A 23,588-nucleotide genomic window follows, 5' to 3' on the forward strand; every position below is an offset into this window, starting at 1 on the left:
TTTGTCTCAAGCAGTAGGTATTGTGGGTGTCAGGCAAACCTGGGACATTGGTGGAAGGGAAATGGGAGGATCCCCAGGAGAGTGGCCATTGAGTAGTCTCCAAAGACTGAGAGTGGTCCCCAATGATTGCCTTAACCTCACCCCCAGTGATGGTGAAGGCCGCTGCCCTTCCCTGGGTGTGTGTGTGGAGGAGGCTGCCTTTAGAGCACTCAGAGAGGCTGGCCTGGGGCTACCTGCCACTTTGGCAGTTTTCTGCATACAGGTTTCTGAGGAGGCAGGTAAGGTGGTCTAGTATTCCCATCTCTTTAAGAATTTTTCATTTTGTTGTGATCCACATAGTCAAAGGCTTAGGCATAGTCAGTGAAGCAGAAGTAGATGTTTTTCTGGAGTTCTCTTGCTTTTTCTATGATCCAACAGATACTGACAATTTAATTTCTGGTTCCTCTGCCTTTTCTAAATCCAGCTTGTGCATTTGGAAATTCTTGGATTACATACTGCTAAAGCCTAGCTTGAAGGATTTTGAGCATTACCTTGCTAGCATGTGAAATGAGCACAATTGTACAGTAGTTTGAACATTCTTTGGTGTTTCCTTTCTTTGAGGTCAGAATGAAAACTGACCTTCTCCAGTCGTGTGGCCACTGCTGAGTTTTCCAAGTTTGCACCATTTCATGGATGCTGTCTAGGTCCCTGAAGTGAAGGATTCAGGCTCAGCCCTGAAGAGCACTAAGCATAGTCTTGACTCCTTCACCTGTCTTAGCAGCTTTGTGAACAGTGGGCAGGGTCCTCGGCTCTTTGGCCTGGCTTTGCCATTAACTCTGTGATGACCTTGGGTGAGTCACTTGATGTCTCCTGTGCCTCAGTTTCCTAATGTTTTACAATTCTCTGGTGCTATCTGGGCTTCCCTGGTAATTCAGCTGGTAAAGAATCCACCTGCAATGCAGGAGACCCTGGTTCGATTCCCAGGTTGGGAAGATCCACTGGAGAAGGGATAGGCTACCCACTCCAGTATTCTTGGGCTTGCCTGGTGGCTCAGCTGGTAAAGAATCTGCCTGCAATGCAGGAAACCTGGATTTGATCCCTGGGTTGATAAGATCCCCTGGAGAAGAGAATGGCTGCCTACTCCAGTATTCTGGCCTGGAAAATTCCATGGACCATCTGTCTTCTAACCATGACAAACACCCACCGTGGTTACTAACAAAGTTAGGGTGCCTCCACCCCATCCCCACTTCCATCGGGATGCCCCCAGCCCCGCTGGCATAGCCTCTGGCCTTGTCTTTGAGTGCTTTAGCCTGGTGTTTGCTCTGTCCTCTTATTGTCCGAGCCACTACCTGGCTCGAGTGAGGAAATTGAGGTTTTATTTGTTGGGAAGGGTTGGAAACCAAGGTGCAAACGTGAGACTAGAGAGGTGCTGTCTCCTTACAATTCTAAACAGATGAGTGTGTACTTGCTTCCAGACAAGGGAGGCCCAAATAGATGATTGCTACTATTAGCAGTTTGACTGTGCTGACCGTTTTTACTATTCATTCATTCCATACCTTGTGGCTTGTAGGATCTTAGTTCCTTGACCAGGGATCAAATCTGTACCCCCTGTAGTGGAAGTTCAGAGTCTTAACCACTGGACCATCAGGGAAGTCCTGCTTTTCCTTTAAAATCTTTCCATTAAGTAGTATAAACCTCTGGACCTTGTGATTTCATCTTGTGAATACAAGACAGAGGTTCTAGCTGAAGTTGTGTCATCTGGATCAAACCAGTAGCCTTTCAAGGCCTCATGTTCCCATCTGTACACTGGGAACGACAATACTACCATTCCTTCCTAGTACAAGGTAAAGGATTCATAGGAACAGAAAGGGAGCCCAGAACTTTCTCTGTCTCTGTCTCTGGATGATGGCCAGTCATCCTGGCTGATGACATGACTTGTCCTGCCCTGGAAGAAGGAGTTGCTGTAGCTGGGGGTGGCGGCCAGGTCACTTCTCCCATGATCGCAGTGATGACCTCATTGTGTGTGTCTGTGTCCCTGCAGCGGCCAGTTCGCCATTGTGAAGAAGTGCCGGGAGAAGAGCACGGGGCTGGAGTACGCAGCCAAGTTCATCAAGAAGCGGCAGAGCCCGGCCAGCCGGCGGGGCGTGTGTCGGATGGAGATTGAGCGGGAGGTGAGCATCCTGCGGAAGGTGCTGCACCCCAACGTCATCACGCTGCACGATGTCTTCGAGAACCGCACCGACGTGGTGCTCATCCTCGAGCTGTGAGTGGGAGCCTGGGACCTGGTGGGCAGCAGGCTTGGGGCTGAGGGGACGGAGGGGGTGCGATCCAGCCACAGGCCCCAGAGGGAGCAGCAACCAGCCGGCCAGAAGCTCCACCCGGAGGAGATGAAGTCAGTAGGGGACGGTTACCCTCAGTTACCTGCTCCTCCGGAACCCAGGCAGCAGAGACTGAGGGCCAGGGTCTAGGTATGGCTTTCGTTGGACCCTGGAGATCAAAGGGAAGAAGTGGCGAGTGCTGGGGTCCTTTCCTGGCTGGTGAGCATGTTAGAGGGTGGACGAGGGGAGCAGGAGGGCCATTAAAGAGAGTCTGTTTTTCAGAGAAGAACAAGCACCCTCCCAGCTCTGTGAAGCCCTTCCCCAGCCCCTCCCCAGGAAAGCCCCTGCCATTGTACTGTGTCTGATGCCTTTATTATTATTGTGCATACGGACTTAGTCGCTCAGTTGTGTCCCACTCTGTGCAACCCCATGAACTGCATATAGCCCGCCAGGCTCCTCTGTCTGTGGGATTCTCCAGGCAAGAATACTGGTTATTGTAGTAACAATTATTTAGAGAGCTCCCACGGATGGAGGAGCCTAGTAGGCTGCAGTCTATGGGGTCGCTAAGAGTCGGACACGACTGAGCGACTTGACTTTTCACTTTCACGCGTTGGAGAAGGAAATGGCAACCCACTCCAGTGTTTTTGCCTGGAGAATCCCAGGGACAGGGGAGCCTGGTGGGCTGCCGTCTATGGGGTCACACAGAGTCAGACACCACTGAAGTGACTTAGCAGCAGCAGCGGCTGTAAGCCCAGGTCCTTTATGCAAGTCATCTTGTTCAACTTCCTAAGAAGCTGTATTGAGGGAAGTGTTCTACTTACCCTGAGAGGACTTTGTATTCACTTTGCCAAGAATGTCTATTATCTCATTTAATCCTCATAACAATCCTATCACACGGAGACTTATTATCTCCATGTTACAGACAAGAACACTGAAGTGCAGGTCGCTTATTAGATCCTACAGCCGAAGTAGTGGGACCAGGGCTGGGCCACACTGCTTGTGTGTGTGAGGTGGGATGGCCTCGGGCTGGGCCTGCTGGGGAAGCTTTCATTCCAAGTCTGGTGAAATTTGGATGGGTAATACCACGACTCCAGGGTTTGGTCGGGCACCTGATGTCCCTCCTGGAGACAATTCCACGGACTGGGGATGTGGGGCTCTGGCGGCCCATAGAGTCTAAGCTGGACTGTGGCACAAGTGGCAATGGCTGTGTCCAGCCAAGCAGCAAGACCCCGTGTTGGGAGTGTTCTGAGCCTCATAGGTGTGAGGCATCTCCCAGTGAGCAGAGGAGTAGGGTCATTTGTCTCAGCAGCCCCTGACTTTGTGACCTGAGGCAAGTTACCGCACACCTCTGAGCTTCAGCTCTCATCTGTCAAGCTGGCAGCCATCCTTAACCCACCTGCAGGTTGGGTGGGCCACCTGACTTTGGAGACCATTCTAATTTGAGAACATGCTCTAGTGTTGCCAGGCTATAGATTTATGTAGCAGATGGACATTTGCATACTCTTGCATTGGATTCTTAAATTATCCAGCTCAACATTCCAGTGCACAGAATCACCCATGCTTTTCCCTCCTCTAACTTCCACAGTCCTCCATGTTCCTCCCAGGGACCTCTCAGCCAGTTGGACTAGTCATTGTACACACCTGCTTGGCTCAGACAAGCCTGAGGGCGTTCCTCCAGGATGGCCCGAGGTGTGACGTGTCCCAAGGCTAAGGGTCAGCAGATGGCACGCTGGTTCCCAGCAGAGAGTGACAAGCCCACCTTTGCTGGGAAAGCCAGGCCGTTTCTTTAAGTCTATTGCCCAAAAAACCTTATAGCAACTAAAAAAGAAGTTATATTCAGAAGCCAGCCACCCAAACCCCGCCATTTATGTGGCCCTGTGGCTCCTCTCAGTCTTTATCTGTTTGTAGACAATCTCTGCACTTGTACGTTTTCCTGCTCTACTTCCCCTCCACCATTAAGTTCACATAATGCCATGAACACTTTTTTTCCTTTTCACTGACTGTATCATGTTTCCTTGAATTATATACATGTATCTCCTTGTTGTAGGACACTTGATTTTTCAGTTTCTAACCGTTATAGATTTTATTGCCATAAAGCAACTTTCTTCCCCTATTTTCCCATTTTCTTTTGAATTAGTTTTTTTTAGATACGTTCTCAGGAATGGAGTGACCAAGCTGACATTTTTAGGCTCTTGGTGTCCTCACCAAGGACAGTCTTGGTTGACCAGTACCACCTGCAACATGGGAATATCCCATCTCCCTGCAGCCTTGCCAACCCTGGGGCATTTGTTTTAAAGCAGGGTTCATTATTTACTGTCTTTCTCTCTATATATATTGAATATGTATATGTATTTGTTTTATGTACATACTTATATTGTGTGTACATATATTTTGGGGGATGGGGGAGCCATCTTAGTTCCCAGACCAGGGATCCAACCCATGGCCCCTACAGTGAAAGTGTGGAGCCCTAACCCCAGGGAGTTCCCAAGCCCTTTATAGTTACTAAATGATATTTGCTGGTTTTTTTGTGGTTTTTTGGTCATTTTAATTGGCATTTCTGTCATTGCTGGAGAAGTTTTCTGTTACTGTCTGTTTGTAGAACCCTAAGAGTTGGGGTCTAGGATGTTCTTGAGCTGTCCCTGTTTCTCCAAGCAGGTCATGGTCATTTCTCCAGCCATGGTTAGCAAGCAGTTACGTGCCCTCTTGTTGTGAGCCATCACCACCTAGAACGTCAGTCGTCACACTGGTCCTCCTGTGATCTGCTTGAGCTGCTCTGTTTGTGAAGCTCTGTCTGTTCATAGTTTCTCTATCTCCTCCTTTACTCTCAAGCTGTCTCACTATCTCAGGGTGCCAATCCGTGGTGCTAGGGACTGCTAAGACAGCCTTGTGTGAGCAGGGTCTGAGAGAAGGACCTTCCAGGAGAAAAGGGCTTTTCATGGGCTTTAAAAATATAGTTATTTATTTGGCTGCATTGGGTCTTCGTTGCAGCACTTGGGATCTTCATTGTGGCATGCAGGGTCTCTCATTGCAGAGCACGGACTCTCTAGATGTGGCTCACAGGCTTTAGTTGCTCTACCACGTGTGGAATCTTAGTTCCCTGACCAGGGATCGAACCCGTGTCCACTGCATTGCAAGGCAGATTCTTAACACTGGACCACCAGGGAAGTTCCTTTCCGTGGGCTTCTGTGTGACCTTGGTGACCACTGTTGAGCTACTCAGGAGCCTTCAGCCTTCTGGTCCTCACTATGCCCTACTAGGTTCATGGGTTTGCCTGATACTTAAACACAGGTGTCAGAGCCCATCTGCTCAGTTGATGTTTGCAGATTTCGTGGATGGAGTTAACTCTCAGCACTGTTTTCTGGTGCAGGGCTTCCTCCTGCTTCCTGCTGAAGTGGCCAGTGCTCGGAGGGCATCCAAGCCCTGATCTAAGTCCCCTTCAACTGTTATTACCCCGTCCATGATTTGCCAGTGCTGCAGCCACCTCTCATAGGACTGATGAAGGCAGGGGTGGGAAGGATTTACCTATCCATATAAATTGGCTTCCCCGAAGGAGGGCATGGCAACCCACTCCAGTATTCTTGCCTGAAGAATCCCACGGACAGAGGAGCCTGGCGGGCTACAGTCCATGGGGGTCACAAAGAGTTGGACACAGCTGAGTGACTTAGCACAGTACAGCGCATGAGTTGACTTCTGTAGGGTGTGAAGGATATTTTCAAACTCTCAAGAAATTAACTCATGTCACTTGTGGAGCTGGCTTTGAAAAATGTAGATCTGCTCTGGGAGGTTTGGGCAGCCCTCCCGTCCCAGGCTCCTGACCCCTCTGGGGCCCCCTTGACTCCAGGCTGGTGGAAAGTGATACCTCAGTGGGTGCATTGAGTCCTGGGGACTGGGAGCAGAGCAGAGGCCAGGCTGTTAGGTTTTTCTTTTCCTCTCTAAGTTAAATTGTTTAGGGATGTGAGAGGAGAGAAGCTTGGGTGGATTGGGGCAGAGGCCTTGGAGCTGAGAAGCTCTGGGGACAAACTACATTGCGAGGGTAACAGCTGGGTTGAAACAAAACCCAGGCTTCTTGATACCCGTGAGAAGACACGCTTGAGAATTGATCCAAGTGTTCCCAGCCTGGGTGTCAGGGCGGGGACCATCACCCCAGCAGGCTCATCAGCCTCCCACTTTCCAAGTCTCTAGGGGCAATTCTAGCAATAAACTCAGATAGGCAGATGACACCACCGTTAAGGCAGAAAGTGAAGAGGAACTAAAACGCCTCTTGATGAAAGTGAAAGAGGAGAGTGAAAAAGTTGGCTTAAAGTTCAACATTCAGAAAATGAAGATCATGGCATCTGGTCCCATCACTTCATGGCAAATAGATGGGGAAACAGTGGAAACAGTATCAGACTTTATTGTTTGGGGCTCCAAAATCACTGCAGATGGTGACTGCAGCCATGAAATTAAAAGACGCTTACTCCTTAGAAGGAAAGTTATGACCAACCTAGATAGTATATTCAAAAGCAGAGACATTACTTTTCCAACAAAGGTCCATCTAGTCAAGGGTATGCTTTTTCCAGTAGTCATGTATGGATGTGAGAGTTGAACTGTGAAGAAAGCTGAGCGCTGAAGAATTGATGCTTTTGAACTGTGGTAGAGAAGACTCTTGAGAGTCCCTTGGACTCCAAGGAGATCCAACCAGTCCATCTTAAAGAAGATCAGTCCTAGGTGTTCTTTGGATGGAATGATGCTAAAGCTGGAACTCCAATACTTTGGCCCCCTCATGCGAAGAGTTGACTCATTGGAAAAGACTCTGATGCTGGGAGGGATTGGGGGCAGGAGGAGAAGGGGACGACGGAGGATGAGATGGCTGGAAGGCATCACTGACTCAATGGACGAGAGTCTGAGTGAACTCCGGGAGTTGGTGATGGACAGGGAGGCCTGGCATGCTGCAATTCATGGGGTCGCAAAGAGTCAGACATGACTGAGCGACTGAACTGAACTGAACTGAGGGGCAATTCTAAGGGCCATCATAGCTGTTCCTCTCTTCATCCAAAGGAGACCATGTCTGTCTGGGTCTCTTGCCCAGATCACACTTTCAGGTAGAGCAGCTAATTACTGACCCCCCACCCCAAGTCCTCACCCAGCCAGGGCCTTTACATCAGTAACTTTGGGTGAAGGACACATCTCCATTATCACGATATTCTTTTACCTTTATGCAGCATTCAGTTTAAGGTAAGAAGGGCAGTATATGCCCGAGGTCACAGCCTCCCACGACCCAGCAAGGCTGCAAGTATGACAGAACAAAGGTTGGGCTGGGTCCTGTGTGTTCCCAAGGGACACTGTGGATTGGAAAATTTGCAAAGGACTCCGACAGGTCTCTTGCAAATGCCAAGGTTTCACTTCTCTATTATATAGGATATTCTGTGCCATATTAATGTTTTCTTTTATTTTTAAGTTTTATCTTATTTTATTTTTTGGCTGCACCTTGAAGCTTGTGGGATTGGAATCCATGCCCCCTGCATTGGGAGCACAGAGGTCTTGCTGAGTTGCTATTTTAAATGTGTTGTTTCTTTCCTTTGTTCTTGTATTCATCCACCTTCTCTTGAATGTCTTTCTTGCACACAGTGCTGTGAGAGCAAAAGGTAATGTAGCTGGAGAGAGAACCAGCCAGACACTGACAGCCCAGGGTGAGAGGGCACTGATGCAAGCTGGACAGGGATGTCAGAGGATAGCCCAGGGCTTGGGGTGGCTTTGAGTTTTCCTTTTCTCATCAGCAGTGATTTTATAACAAGATGCTTAAGCTAAGGTTTAGCTTCAGTTTTCAAGTTGTAATACTTTGTAGGTGTAGCTGTGTATTCCCTATTACACCATGGCATGTCCAGTTGTTCTGCTTTTCATGATGCTAAGATTGATGAGTGGGACCATATATGGATATTTTTAAAGAAAGGAACAAAGATTTTGAGGCTCTTTAATTGGATGGACTAGGTGACAGGGCGTGAATGATTCCCAAAATGGACAGAAGCCATTCGAAAATCATTAGAGGTCTCTTACGGTATAATGGTTGAGAGTCATTCTGCTTGGGTTTGAATCTTGACTCTACCACTTACTGACTGTTTGACCTTGGACACGTGACTTAACCTCTCTGAGCCTGTCTCTTCAACTGTGAGATAGCAAAATAATAGTCCCTTAGCTCATAGGGTGTTGTGATGATTAAATGAGATAATGTGCAAGAAGTATACATAAGGCTCCAAGTATTCATTAACTATCAGTTACCATTATTATGTTGCTATTATTATATTACCATTATTCTGCTAAAATACAGGTTCTGAGGCCTTGCTGCTGGAGAATCTAATTTGGTAGGGTCTGTGGTGGGACCTGAAAATGTGCATGTTAAACAAGTTTTCCAGGTGATCCTGAGTTCCCGGATTGCCTGGCCCTGATCCCTTCCTGAGATCTTTTCCTGGGGTGAACATTGACCATGTCCCAGCTCCTGAGATGTGCATGCCAGCTGGATACCTCAGCATGTGTCAGGGGCCAAACAAGCCCAGTAAGACTGCCAGATTTAGCAAATAAAAACCTCCCATTTTGTCTGGCCACCCTAAATCCCGAATTCAGGTAAAAGTGTAAACTAGGCTTTACAGGGGAGATTCTTTTTGCTCTGTTGGTCTCTCTTCCTGTCACATCAACTATAACGTACTGGAAAGTGGAGTGTGAGCCCAAAAGCAGTATTTTAGAGTTTTTAAGATGAATGTAAAGGATGGATCTTGATGGTTAAGGTAGGGACAGGCCTTTGAAGAGGTCATGCCTTCTATAAAGTCACAGAAAGGGGCTTTGGGAACAATCATCATCAGTCTGCCCATTTTGCAGGTGAGGAAACTGAGGCCTGCCTCGAGGAGGTGGGGCAGTTGTCCAAAGCCAGTAGCAAGGCTGGACTGGAAATTAAGCCTCCATTTTCTGGCCCAGCATATGTTCCTCTTTGTCATCCGACATAGCACTTGTTTCTGTCCTCGGTCACCTCCGTTGTATGGCGGGAGGGGAGCACCCACGGTAACCAGGAACCTGAGCCTAGAGTGTTAGCAGAGGCCCTTTTGCTGTCACCTGAGGGTTCCGTCTCTTGTGATCCGAAGGGAGGAACACAGCAAATAGAAGTAGTAGCAAAGTCAGTCCCTGTGCTGGCTGGACTGAGCCCGAGAGGTGGGTGAGGGGATTCTGCCCCGCAGGGTGCCCGAGGGCAGGGCCAGGAGCATGGGCATGGGCTTCTGGCACATGGGGCTGACTGGGCCTGGGCCCTCCCTACCGGTGTCTTGCAGAGTGTCCGGAGGAGAGCTGTTCGACTTCTTGGCCCAGAAGGAATCCCTGAGTGAGGAGGAGGCCACCAGCTTCATTAAGCAGATCCTGGAAGGGGTGAACTACCTTCATGCCAAGAAAATCGCTCACTTTGATCTCAAGGTCAGTGATGGGGAGAAAGGAGAAGAGTCAGTTCAGGAAGAATGGACCCAGTCTCTCCAAATATCATTGCCAGGAGGGGTCAGCACTCACTTGACCTTCCTCCCTCATCCAACAGTTGAAGACTCTGAGCTCCTGGAAAAGAAATGATGGCCCAGGAGTGTCCCTGTCCTGAGTTTCATTCCACAGATCAGGTTTTATTCATGTAGGGGCTGATGGCAGGAAGCTTCTGAATCAGACTACAGGTACCTTATCTCTTGCAGGGAGCATTTGGGATGTAACTTTTAAATAAGTGAGCCAAGGACAGGAAATATGAAACCAAATCCATTTCACAAGACTGAACTTTTCAGTAACCAAGAATTCACTCTCGAGCCAGCAGAGCTAGACGCATTCAGATGAGTACTGCTGAGGTTGCCTGGCGCCCTGGACCCAGCACAGTGACAAGCATCCCTTGACCAGAGGTTGGAAATCTTAGAGCCCAGTGACCACTGGCTGTGTTCCCCCACCTCACCCCTTCCTGTAGCCATGAAACTATTTCCTGGGGCCACTGATCATTTGTGGTCACTGGCATTCAGGGTCGAGAAAGTTCACTGTGACCACATAGAACTTCACAAAGCAAGAGTGTGGTCAGAGTCAAAGGGCTGGTTCCTGTAGTAGCTGAGCTCAGTTTCATAGACTGTTGAGCCTTTACAGACAGGTGAAGCATAAAGATCCTCCAACCTGTAATCAGGGGGACCCAATTACCGGGGAGGAGACCCACTCATTTTGCTTTGTAGAAATTCCTGTGGTGTTTCAACCATTGTGCTGAGTGCCTGGGTGTTGCTACAGGTACAAAATCAACTCAGGACTTCTCTGAGCTTAGTTCCTCTTTTCCAGGAACTTGTGCAGGAATCAGAAAAGAGAGATCAATAACTCTAAGTGCTGTGATAGGGGGAAGTACATGGAGGCTGGGCATCTAAATAAGAAAGCATCTAAGTCAGACTCTGGTATCTAAGAGGACTTCTTGGAAGAGGTGCTATAGAGTGCTGTATACTAGATAGGTTGAATTTTGAAGGATTATCAGGCATTATCAGAGGGAAGGGCCTTATAAGGAAGAGAGGTCAGCAGGTACATGGTCCTGAAATAGCATTCAGGGTAGTTCAGACAAAGGTTGAATATGCTGAATGGAGAACCTGGGGGAGAGCAGGAGGCAGACTCAGGGTATGAGAGCTAAGCCAAGGAATTTGAACTTTACTGTTAGCGATATGGGACCAGGTAAGCAGGGAGGTGAAGAGAGCAGATGTGTATTTCAGAAAGATCCCTCTGAATGGGAGCGCAGATAGAATGGGGACAGTAATCTGGGTGAGATGTGGCAAGTGCCAAATTAATTTGAGGAGGGATGGATTCAAGATCTTTTAAGGTTGCTCTGAAGATTGATTAGGTACCTAATTAGGTGTGGGAGATGAGGGGGAGGACAGAGTCCAGGATGACACACAAGCGCTGGCTGCGGGTCTGGCCCAGAGAGGGTTTGGCGTGCCTGGGGTCTCAGCGGCTGCACCAGGGCATGGGCTCACATCCCACACGTGGATTCCAGCCCAGTTCTCACTCTGCCCTGTGGGGTGACCTGCTGTGAGCCTCCACTCCTTAGTCTAACTGTCACAGTATTTTGAATTCCTCCAACAGAAGACATCTTGCAGAGTCTCGCTTGGGTGTCAGAGTACAAGTCAGGGTCATAAGGAGTGTGTGGCCTGGGCTGGCCTTTGGACCCCAGGATGATAATACACCAAGCAGGAAATGGGCTACCTGGATTCACCTGTGATTTCTTCCTGATAATACTGTGGATAGTTGACTTATTTTCTGTGTTTTTCCTGGCTCCAGGAGGTCCAGATGGGATCCTTTAACACAAATGATAATATTTAGCTGTCAGAGTTGTAGAAATGAGACAGAAGCAGGATTAAGTGCTGGATACTAGATAGGTGCTCTGTAATAGTAGCTGGTATTGCTACTTCCCTTCCCATAACAGAGGAAGAGAAAACACAGCTCTTGTTTTGGGCCCTGCTAGAGTAGGAAAACAAAGCCTGCTAGTGCAGTTCGAAGTTGCCCAGCAGAGAGCTGAGCTTATTGTTAGGTGGGATTGCTGGTGGGGTATCTTGTCTGGCTCCTGGGCTCAATCTGGATGTTTTCCACAACCTGGAGACAGTCTGGGTTTCTCCTGGGTGCACGTAGGGTGAGGATGCTGGTAACCCCATATCCCTGCCTCGTATACTTAGCATTATGTGGACTCTGAGCCTTCTGACTCCCTACCCATGGGTCCCTTGGCCCGGGCCCAGCTGGGCAACTTCAGAAGTAATGAATAGCTGGAACTCAGTGGGATTACCTCATGATTGGCTAGACACTTCCTGGAGCCAGAATGTGAGTACGTGTTGGCTGGAACTTCCTGCCTGCTAGAGGGGCTGGTGCAGAAGTTCCAGCTGGTGGCTTAGAGGGGACTTCGTGATTCCATGTTGTTTCTCAGCATATACAATTCATTCTATATGAACACATGTCTCCTGCTGGTTTTCCTTCTCCATGAGGGCTCTCGGCCTTCCCTTCCTCTTGTATTCTGTTACTTCTTGCCAAGTGAGTCAGGCTAGCTTAGCCACCCCATGAATTCAGTCACCATGTTATCTCCACGCCCCTGCTCATGAGCTGTTCTTCACGCTCACCTTCCAGCTGAAAGGAGCAGCTGATGGAGGAGGGTCAGCTCTCTGGCCGGCCTTTGGAATAGGAATGACCTCTCCTCCCATCTCGGCCATTGTGCTAGTGCCGGGGACGGTGAGACTCTATTCCTGCTGAAGATATACTCCCAGCCTTGTGGCAGAGAGCAGATGAATGGAAAGATTGATGTACAGTAAACAGTCTAGGTGAAAATAGATCATGGCATGTTATTGCCTGGAAATCTGTGATGGATCCTTGTCACCCACAGGACAAATGAACCCATTCTCAGCATGACAGTCAGGCCTGTCTTGTACTGCCTGAGCCCCAGTTCTGACCTCATTCCCCTTTCCCCTTTCCTAAGCATGAGCCCCAGGCACCAAGATGACAGATAAATGTCCTGTTCCCCCTCCCCCGCTCTGTTCGTGCTGTTCACATCCAGGAGGCTACTAGTCTTCCTTTCCTGTGCCCGCGGACTTCCTGCTTGTCCTCCAGGCCCAACAGAAATGCCATTTCCTCTGGGAAGCCTTTCCCATGCCTTGCCACCTCCCAGAGCGTAATGAAGAGCTAACCTGCTTCCTCGCTTCTTTCTCCCCTTGTACAGAATGCTTCTGCTGGGAGCATTTCTCCCCATGCGTGGCTTTCTGCTCTTGTCTCTAGTGCAGTGCCTGACACGTGAGTTACTCAGTGTTGGATGAATGAGTGAATTGAGGAATGAGTGCTGAGTAAGACAGGTGCACGCATGGATAGCACCTGGAAAAGGCAGAAGAGGTTGTGGGCAGTTTCCAATTCCATGATGTGACATTTATTGAGGGACTGTTTATTTTTCATTAGGGCAGGGCGGCAAACATCAATAAGATATGGCACCTGCCTTACAAGAACCTACCCTCTACGGGGAGATGGCCGCAGTGAGACTGGTGGAGAGGCTATCTGAAATAAAAGCTAACCATGACTCTCACCAAGAGACACTCACTTCCAAGGGGTAAGCTCTCTGCCTATGCAGAATGAACACCACCTTGACGTGTGTTATAAATCCACCATGGACAGGCCTCCTGGCCTGAGTAGGTAGAGGGGTGCAGGTGGATGATATTGCCCTGGACGTGACACTGAGCTGACTGCCCCTCGTCCTGGGTAGCACCCAAGGTACCATCTGGAGGATGGATACCAGAAGATGTGGCTTAACACCACCCAGGAACCTCACCCTGGTACGTGACCCCATACCAATAAAGGCCTTGCAGAGGGCGTTTCTATGTGGTTTTCTGTGTATTTTGGATTTGGGAGTTTCCCCTCTGAGTATGGGTGTGTCTCCCCCATATGTACCCATAGCCAACCTCAGAATTCAGAAATGGAAAGTGGTTCTCAGATCTGATGGGTATTTTAAGCAAGAAGAACACACCATGAGAACTGAATGAAATTGTTTGTGAACCAGGAACCCAGAACTCAGAAGGGACTTTTTGATTTACATAAACAGTGTTAGGAGGAGTGAATTCCTGAGCAGGATACTCCAACAATCTAAATTCCTCTATGCCCTGATCATCCTTTGAAATGTTTGTATGTTCATGATGTGTTGGTTCTGTTCATCAAGCTTTCATAGCAATGATACTATGCGTGTGTGTGTGCAAAGTTACTTTGGTCACATCCGACTCTTTGCGACCCTATGGACTATAGCCCACCAGGCTCCTCTGTCCATGGGATTCTCCAGGCAGGAATACTGGAGTGGGTGCCAGGAGCTCCTCCAAACTCAGGGACTGAACCCATGTCTCTTAAGTCTCTTAAATTGGAAGGAGGGTTCTTTATCACTAGTGCCACCTGGGAAGCTAGTGATACTAGCTTAATAGAACTTATTTATTAGAATTTCACCAATGTGCTTTTATTTTTATTTATTTATTTTGGCCATGTTGTTTGGCTTGTGGGATATTAGTTCCCTGACCAGAGATTGAACCTGGGCCCCTATAGTGAAAGCGGCAAGTCCTAACCACTGGACCACCAGGGAATTTCCACTAATAATGCTTAGTACTTTCTAGAATACAGCATGCTTACACATCTCTCCTTTCATTTGATTCTCATGGCTACCCACTGAGGTACAAGGTATTTTTACTTTTTATACATAAAGCACTTGAGATTAAAAGAGGTTAAATTACTTGTCCAAGACCACACGGTTATTAAATGACAGGGCTGGTACTTGAACATCTGGAGAAGAGAATAGCAACCCACTCCAGTATTCTTGCCTGGAGGATTCCATGGACAGAGGAGCATGGTGGGCTCTATGGGGTCGCAGAGTCTGGGACATGACTGAGTGACTAACACACACTACTTGAACTTAGCCAGTGAGGAGACACTAAGCAAAGCTGAGTGTCACCAGCTTTTGTTTCACCAGATTCTAACAGCAAATTTTATACTTGCTTGCATCATGCCTTTTACACATAGTTAATCCAAAGGTCTATGCTGTGCCATAAGTTTATCCTTTGCACAGTTAATTTTTCTTCTGTTTACATTGATTTTTCTTTCTAATAGATTATTCCTTATACTTAAAAAATCAATCTGTGCTCTATTAACTGCTGTAAAATGTGCATGCATTGGAAAGTAGATCTTACAAGAGTAAGATGATTTCCATACTAAAACCTTGGAGCATAAAACAGAGGTGAGACTTGGCAGTTTTTTAAACCATTTTTATTTATTTGTTTTGACTGTGCTGGGCCTCTGTTGCTGTGCATAGGCGTTTTCTAGCTGCAGCGAGCAGGGTCTGCTCTCGTAGTGGTGCATGAGCTGCTTCTCATTTCAGTGGCTTCTCTTGTTTGGAGCACAGGCTCTAGGCATGTGGACTTCGGTAGTTGCAACTTGTGGGCTCATTAGCTGTGGCGCGTAGGCTTAGTTGCTCTGCAGCCTGTGGGATCTTGCCACACCAGGGATCGAATCTGTGTCCCCCGCAATGGACTGGTTGTATCTCCTTGCAGTCCAAGGTAGTCTCAAGAGTCTTTTCCAACACCACAGTTCAAAAGCATCAATTCTTTGGCGCTCAGCTTTCTTCATAGTCCAACTCTCACATCCATACGTGACTACTGGAAAAAGTATACCCTTGACTAGACGGACCTTTGTTGGCAAAGTAACGTCTCTGCTTTTGAATATGCTATCTAGGTTGGTCATAACTTTCCTTCTAAGGAGTAAGCATCTTTTAATTTCATGGCTGCAATCACCATCTGCAGTGATTTCGGAGCCCAAAAAAATAAAGTCTGACACTGTTTCCACTGTTTCCCCATCTGTTTCCCATGAAGTGATGGGACCAGATGGCATGATCTTAATTTTCTGAATGTTGAGCTTTAAGCCAACTTTTTCACTCTCCTCTTTCACTTTCATCAAGAGGCTTTTTAGCTCCTCTTCACTTTCTGCCATAAGGGTGGTGTCATCTGCATATCTGAGGTTATTGATATTTCTCCCAGCAATCTTGATTCCAGCTTGTGTTTCTTCCAGCCCAGCGTTTCTCATGATGTACTCTGCATATAAGTTAAATAAGCAGGGTGACAATATACAGCCTTGACATACTCCTTTTCCTATTTGGAACCAGTCTGTTGCTCCATGTCCACTTCTAACTGTTGCTTCCTGACCTGCATACAGGTTTCTCAAGAGGCAGGTCAAGTGGTCTGGTATTCCCATCTCTTTCAGAATTTTCCACAGTTTATTGTGATCCACACAGTCAAAGGCTTTGGCATAGTCAGTAAGGCAGAAATATGTTTTTATGTATGTCTAAAATATCTTTAATAAAAATTTAAAATTAAGTATTAAAATATATGTAATTTTTAAAATTATGGTATAACTTGAAAGAAAATTCTAGCTATATTGACCCTTTACTCTAAACACTTCAATAAGCATCTCTCAAGATTAAATTTAGTCTCCTACCAACCCATAATGCCGTTATCACACTTACAAAAAAGTAACAGTAATTTGTGGAAGACCTTTATTTGGTAGAGAAACATTATTCTATTTCTGATTTAGAAAGAAAATTCGTCTGACAGAGGAGAGAGAATAAATAGGAGAGAGCGAGCCAGTTGGAGGTAATGATAAGAATGTGGGAAAGAGATGAACCAAAGGTACTCCGTAAGCATCTTTTAAATGAAATTGATGGTTGTTTATGCTCTTATAAAAAGTAATAAGTCTGAAATGTGTAAATTTATATAAAATGTCAAATATTGAAACTTTTAGTTCCAGATTATAAAGTTTTGGTTTGTCATATACCTTAATTAACACATAAATATTTCTTCTTAATGTATCGTCTAATGTATTCTACAATACATTTATTGTAAAAATACAACTTGGATTTCATGGTCAAAAAAAAAAAAGTAATAAGTCATAGAAAATACAGAAGCATACAAAGAAGTTACCTACAGACTCCTTACTCCAAAATAATCACTATTAACTTTTGGTGTATCTTCTCCAGCTTCTTATGAACGGTGTGTGTGTGTGTATGTGCGTGAGAACTGTGCAACCTTCACCATTTTCTCTCCTGCCTTTTTCGGCCTATGTTCAACTCAAGCAGCACACGTTTGCCCTGTAATGATTTCCTTCCCTACTGAGGCTTCTAAGTCTCTCCTGATCTCCCTAACCATTGGGTGTGTTCTGAGGGCGGACCTTGTCTCCTGGTCCATACCCAAAGCTTAGTGTGTGCCCCGGCCTCAGCATGTGCCCCCATGAGCCCTACATCTCAGGAAGCCCCAGGTATCAGCCAGGGAACCTGGGCCCTTAGGGATGCATGTTGGCTGCTTCATCAACTACTATGAGGCCATCCTAGAATGATCTGAGGAGAAGTGAAGTGAGGACACTGAGCTCCTAAATGACTGAGGAAGGAAACAAAATGTGGCAAAAATTCAACTATGGAGAGCCATTATTGAAAGAGTTGAAATTTGGTGGTAAATGGGGAGCATTAAACCAACCAACTGCTTCTTATAAGATACAGCAAGAGGCCACATGGGAAGCAGAAAGAGAAGGGGATTGTGGGTAGAGCCTGCATCTGAGTCTCAGCTCTGCTAGGGGATATTGGGCAGGTCATGGACTGACCTTTCCTGGCCTTGAAAGTGGAGATAATATTGCCCATCACTTCCTCACCCCGGAGAGGAGTGAGGGGCCAGGGAAAGGTCAGTATTTCTGAAAGGGTCCTGTAAACTCCAAGACTCGTTACAAGTGCTGGCTGTGAATTTTAACTAGCCTCTGTATAAGGCCACATTTCTCCCTATTCCTCTCTTTCCTCCAAAGGGATTCATAAAAGGAGAGGGGCCTAGAGACACCTAAAAGGGGAATGAATAAGGTGGTGTGTTCCAGCCAGTAGGCTGGGCAGATTCCCAGGGCGGGCAGGACACTGGGTGTGAAGCTGATCTAACTTGGAGTAAATACTATGATCCCTGCTTTACAGGTGAGGACACTAAGAGAAAAATGCAGTGCCGTCCTCCTCTTTTGTCCTTATTACCTTTGCCACTGTTAGGTGCTCAGAGACCCCTGCTGCTGCCAGCTGCCCATAGCCCTCCACTCTGGACCCCTGCCCAGGCCTGACCTGCACTGAGGTATCATGTGTTCAAATAGTACCTTTTAGGTTCCATTCACATCTCTACCATCAGCCCTCCTCTGAGCTGATCTCCCTAGGAGTGAAAGAATCTGATTCTGGAAGTGGTGAAGGGTGGTGCAGACAGCAGGTATCTTGTCACTAAAATACCTGAGTGAAAACCTAGCAGCACCACTTATTAGTCATGTGGCCTTGAGTCAGTTACTTAACCCTCTGATCCTCAGTTTCCTCACCTGGGAAACACAAAACAGTAATTTAGTCTATTCAGATTCTGTGCAGTGGTTTTCTGGTAATAGCTGGACTCCAGTAAACTAGATTTATAGTAATCTAATGTACTAGATTACTATAAATTCTACTGATATAAAGGTTTCTAATATAATTTACAAGTATAAAATATATAACATTTTATTTTATTAATTTCACAAAATAAATTGATTCTCATAGAACACTTTTCATTAGTTGTATCTGTAGCCAACCTATGGATGCAGTAGACAGATGAGTGTAGTTTTCAACAGGATTGTTGGTTGGTATTTTTGTTTATGTTAATAGGCAAAGTGAAAATGAAGCAATGAATATTGCTTGTGCGTTGGAACTTCACAACTTCAATGATGTGAGTGGCTTCTTTGCTGAATTGGATAATAATTTCTGAATATTGAAAAATATTTCCTCAGTTTTCTCTGAGAGCATAAAATAATAGCTATAGACGCAGCACAATAAATTTAATCTCTGTTATTTAGTGATCTTTAGCACTTCCTAAGTCTAGAATCAAGAATTCAAGTCCTGATTTGTAGTATCTGCCAATTTCTGTGGTGTAAATACACCCACTGTGGCCAATTTCAAGGTACCAATATTGCTGACACTGACTAGAGCTGGGGAGAGGGGTGCAGTAACATATCATGACGTAGTAACATGCCATGATTTATACTCAGACATAAAAGGCATTAAATAACTTCAAAAACATAAAAGATAATAAAACATAGTAGAAATTAGAAGCAATAAGTTTTAAGTGTTTTAAATATAACATATTTCCATAATTTAATTTTTAATATTATAATATTTTTACATGGTTCAGTTTAATACCTGATTCATAAAATTCCTGCAAATTTAACAGCAGTCTCTCATAAGCCAGTAGGCACCAGCTTTAGCCCACCCCAAGCTTTCTGAGGCCCTGGAGGTGAAAGCATTTTGTTAATAGGACAGTGCTAGATGCAGGCTGATTGTTGTGGTAACAGCAGTGGTGAAACAGTAACAGTGGCAGCCAACATTTATTAAGGGCTGTAGTAAACACGCAGGCTCACCTCTGAGTGCTCTGCTTGTGTTTACTCCTTTAATCCACATGACAGACCCTATGAGGAAGGGTCCATGGTCATGGCCATTGTGTAGGAAAGGGAGGTTGCTCAAGGGCTCTTAGGGCTTTCTTGTGCCTCCTGAGAACCCATTACCATGTCAATATTCCTGTTTTGCAGATGAGGGGCCCAAGATCAGAGAGATGAGTCTATTGCTAAGGTCACACAGCTAACCTGGGGCAAAAGTGGAGTTCAAACCCAATTCTGGCTCAGACAGGGCCTTCTCAAGTGTTGGTTCCCCAAACACTGGGCACTCTGATTTTGACTTCCTTGCAGAACTTGCTTTAGAAAACCAATTCTGGAGCCTCACTCCCAGTGAGCTGATTCAATTGATTTTGTCTTTTTAACACAGTCTCCAGTAGATTCCAGTGGGTAACTAGCTCAGATGGGGCCCCCAAAGCACAGCTTGGGGCTCAGAATGCCTGAACTGAGACCCAGGTTCCTCACTGGCTAGATGGAGGCACTGGGCATCCATAGCTTGGTGGCCTTGAGAATCTAATAAGGTGATGTGTGGGGACAACTCATGGCAAATGCTAGTTGTCGTATGGCACAAACCAGAGAACCAGAGGTCAAATTACCAACATCTGCTAGATCATAGAAAAAGCAAGGGAATTCCATAAAAATATCTACTTGTGCTTCATTGGCTGTGCTAAAGCCTTTGTGTGGATCACAACAAACTGTGGAAATTTTTTAAAGAGAAGGAAATGCCAGACCACCTTACCTGCCACCTGAGAAGCCTGTATGCAGGACAAGAAGCAACAGTTAGAACTCGACATGGAACAACAGGCTGGTTCTAAATCAGGAAAGGAGTACATCAAGGCTGTATATTGTCACCCTGCTTATTTAACTTATATGCAGAGTACATCATGTGAAATACCAGGCTGGATGAAGCACAAGCCGGAATCAAGATTGCTGGGAGAAATATCAGTAACCTCAGATATGCAGATGATACCACCCTAATGGCAGAAGAGAAACTAAAGAGCTTCTTGATGAAGGTGAAAGAGGAGAGTGAAAAAGGTGACTTAAAACTCAACATTCAAAAAACTAAGATCATGGCACCTGGTCCCATTACTTCATAGCAAATAGATGGAGAAAAAGTGGAAACAGTGACAGATTTCCTTTTCTTGGTCTCCAAAGTCACTGCGGACAGTGACTGCAGCCATGAAATTAAAAGACACTTGCTCCTTGACGGAAAGACTATGACAAACCCAGACAGTGTATTAAAAAGCAGAGACATCACTTTGCTGACAAAGGTCTGTATAGTCAAAGCTATAGTTTTTCCAGTAGTCGTGTACAGATCTGAGAGTTGGACCATAAATAAGGCTGAGGACTGAAGAATTGATGCTTTTGAACTGTGGTGCTGGAGAAGACTCTTGAGAGTCCCTTGTATAGCAAGGAGATCAAGCCAGTCAATCCTAAAGGAAATCAACCCTGAATATTCATTGGAAGGACCAATGCTGGAGCTGAAGCTCCAATTCCTCAGCCACCTGATGCAAAGAGCTGACTCTTTGGAAAAGACCCTGATGCTGGGAAAGGTTGAAGGCAAGAGGAGAAGGGGGCAAAAGAGGATGAGATGGTTGGATGGCATCACCAACTCAGTGGACATGAGTTTGAGCAAACTCCAGGAGATAGTGAAGGACAGGGAAGCCCAGTGTGCTGCAGTCTATGGGGTCGTAAAGAGTCAGACACGACTTAGTGACTGAACAACAGCAACAGGCCACTTTATATGCCCTGTTTGATCCTGTTAGTAACCCTCTTGAGGTAGGTTTTTGGTTATTCCTAATTTACAAGTGAAAAGTCTGAGGCTGATAGAGCTTAAGTAACTTGCCCGGCGTTGGACTGCTGGTAAATACCAAAACTGGCATTCAAACCCGGGTTCTAAGTCTCTATCTATGTTGGTTCCCTAAAAGCCGGTTGTGCAAGAGACGTGCATGTGACTGCATTGGTTCATTCATCCCTGCATCCCATCAGCTATTCCTGAGCACCTACTCCATGGCAGGTGGAGTGGAGTGATGGAAAAGAGAGACAAAGTCCCTGTCCTCCCTGTGGGGCCTCAGGATACTGGGGAGAGGAAATGGAAGGGGCAATTGTAGTGTAGTTGGTTCTCTGCTAGAGGCATGTCCACATACCATGCAGGCCTTTGGGGGAACAACTAGCTGTGTGTATTGACGGGGGTTGGGGGTGGGGGTTGTCACAGGAGAGGTTCCAGCAGGGAAATGTTGGAGCTGGGTGGTAAGCAGGCGAGAAGAAGCTTGTCAGAAAGGCATTCTCGCCGAGTGAACTGCAGGTTGAGGTGGGGGTGATGAAAGTCAGCCAGGATGTAGCAGAGGGTATGCTGGCCAGAGGTGGGAGGGCCTTGAATGCCGGATGAAGACAGACTTGGGCCTGGGGCGCGTTGGAGCCTGGTGGGGAGGGGCTATCTGTGGTCTCATTGACAGTGTGCCAGGAGCGGGGCAGGTGTCGGGGCAGAGAATTTGCTGCAGTGCCATGGAAACCTGCTCACAGAGGCCTAGCAGCAAACGGCCTTGCTTTCTCAGGTTGCCCAGCACTTCCTGGGTAACCTGGGACCGTGCTTGACATTTCTCATGAAGGTTCCTTGGCAGCTTCCTCGTCTCCCTAACAGACGTGGCTTGGCTCCTGCTCTGCTGAGCTGAGCACCTCGCCTGATGATGGGCAGACCATGTGGGCACCTGAAGAGGGCAGCAGCCTGGGGGTCAGCTGACTTGGGCTCTGTTCTTTGCTCGGTGTCCTGGCAGTTTCTTGACCTCTCTGGGTAGCTCTGCAGCAGGCAGGGACTAAATGGTGTCTGAGGGCGCCAGCATTGTAAGTCTGGGGGTGAAATAGGATGTGGGGAGGGAAGCAGAAGATGAGTGGGAGAGGGGGAAGGTTTGCGATGGGCATGTTTTTCAGATTCAGCAGATTCAGTAAAGTCCCCAGGGATGACTGTTGTCACTGCTGCAGCCCAAGAGAGAGAGAACATAGTCCTTCTGCTCTAAAATCTCACTGGGCACCGCTCCTTGCGTGGACCGTCTCTCTGAATCCTCAGAGCAACACTGTGTCACAGTAGGTGTTCCCATTTTACAGATGAGAAACCAAGGCTCCAAGAGATCCAGAGACTTTGCCCAGGTTTCACTGTGAGTAGAATTTGACCCCGGACCTGCCTGACTCTAAGCTCTGGTCTTTGGCATCTTACTGCATAGCCCCCTCTACCTCCCCGAGGCTGCCTTCATCCTTCAGGGACTCTTAGACATGCTGTACCAGGCTGGTAGGGATCCCCTGACATGGGTCCCCCTGGAGGATAAGCTTCCAGTTGGCACCAGACCAGGCACCTCTGGCCAGATCCACTGGGTTGCTAAAGGGCACATTGGCTGGCAGCTGCTCGTCTGGTGGGCTGAGCTGGTGGGTTTGTTTTAATGGAGGGGGAAGAATTCACTTCCCGGTGGCTGCTCCATGGACCCTGGGCTTGGCAGTGGCAGCACCTATGGGCATGTGATCCTTTCCTCCAGACATGCTTTGGAAGTTACGTCAGGTGTGTGGGTGAGGTGTTTGGTTGAAGTAAATAAAGCTGGAGAATGACAGGAGTGAGGGAGTAGAGACAGCTTTGTACTGGCCCAGAGGGCAGTCTGGCTGGGCTGTCTGCTCTTCCTTCCTGACCTGGGGCCAGGAGACCTGAACCTTTGCAGGTCCTGCCTTGGGGTCCAGAGGAGTGGGAATTGGCTCAGCCAGCTTGGAAGGTTGTGTCACCGTGCAGTCACAGAGCCTAGAGCTTGAAGGAGCTTCAGATATCATCCAGAGACGGAGCTGAACTGGAATTTCCCAATACCTAAGCCTAGGCTCTTTCCCACTATCCTACACAGTTTGGGGAGGGTAGACTCGAAGAAGCTTAGACCATAGTGCCTTTTTGCTGCCCTCTGACTCGCCCTGGGACCCTTCTTGAGTCCATCTCTTTTCCCTCCTGACTCAGCCCTGTAGCTGTCCTGAGGGGAGGTGTGCTCTCGGGCACCCCTAGTGGTGAAGAGCCTCCATGGCGAAGAAAGGGAAGAGCCACGGGGTCCCAGTTCCTTCACTTCCCATAAGCAGAATTTTATGAAACATCCACAATGCAAGACATCAGAGAGGGTGCCAGGAACCTTAAAACTGACTTGAATTTTCCCAGAGGGGCTACCACCCAGGAAAGGCACATCACAGTACAAAAGAGTCTGCAGCTAGGGCTACTCGCTCGTAAGCATGATCAGCTCTGAGGGCTTAGAGCACAAGGTCAGGGTGCGCTTCACTGCAAAGTAAGGAAATAGAAGG

General features: G+C 47.2%; 2 protein-coding genes across 4 annotated transcripts in view; one reads left to right on the forward strand and one right to left on the reverse strand.

The window, feature by feature from the left end:
* The window catches only part of SNX1 (sorting nexin 1), a 587,700-nt gene that overhangs the window by 165,053 nt on the left and 399,059 nt on the right, over window positions 1-23,588 (reverse strand). The window lies entirely within an intron of this gene.
* Window positions 1-23,588, forward strand: part of DAPK2 (death associated protein kinase 2) — a 187,423-nt gene that overhangs the window by 78,120 nt on the left and 85,715 nt on the right. For 2 of the 3 annotated variants that reach the window (XM_052646187.1, XM_052646186.1), the window contains exons 3-4: window positions 2,021-2,242; window positions 9,590-9,728. In XM_052646187.1, the coding sequence (XP_052502147.1) occupies window positions 2,021-2,242; window positions 9,590-9,728 (361 nt within the window). Of the gene's footprint in view, window positions 1-2,020; window positions 2,243-9,589; window positions 9,729-23,588 lie in introns of those variants that run through there. The other variant, XM_052646188.1, reaches the window with a different exon arrangement.

This window comes from Budorcas taxicolor, chromosome 10 (genome assembly GCF_023091745.1).
Source record: "Budorcas taxicolor isolate Tak-1 chromosome 10, Takin1.1, whole genome shotgun sequence".
Lineage (NCBI taxonomy): Eukaryota > Metazoa > Chordata > Mammalia > Artiodactyla > Bovidae > Budorcas > Budorcas taxicolor.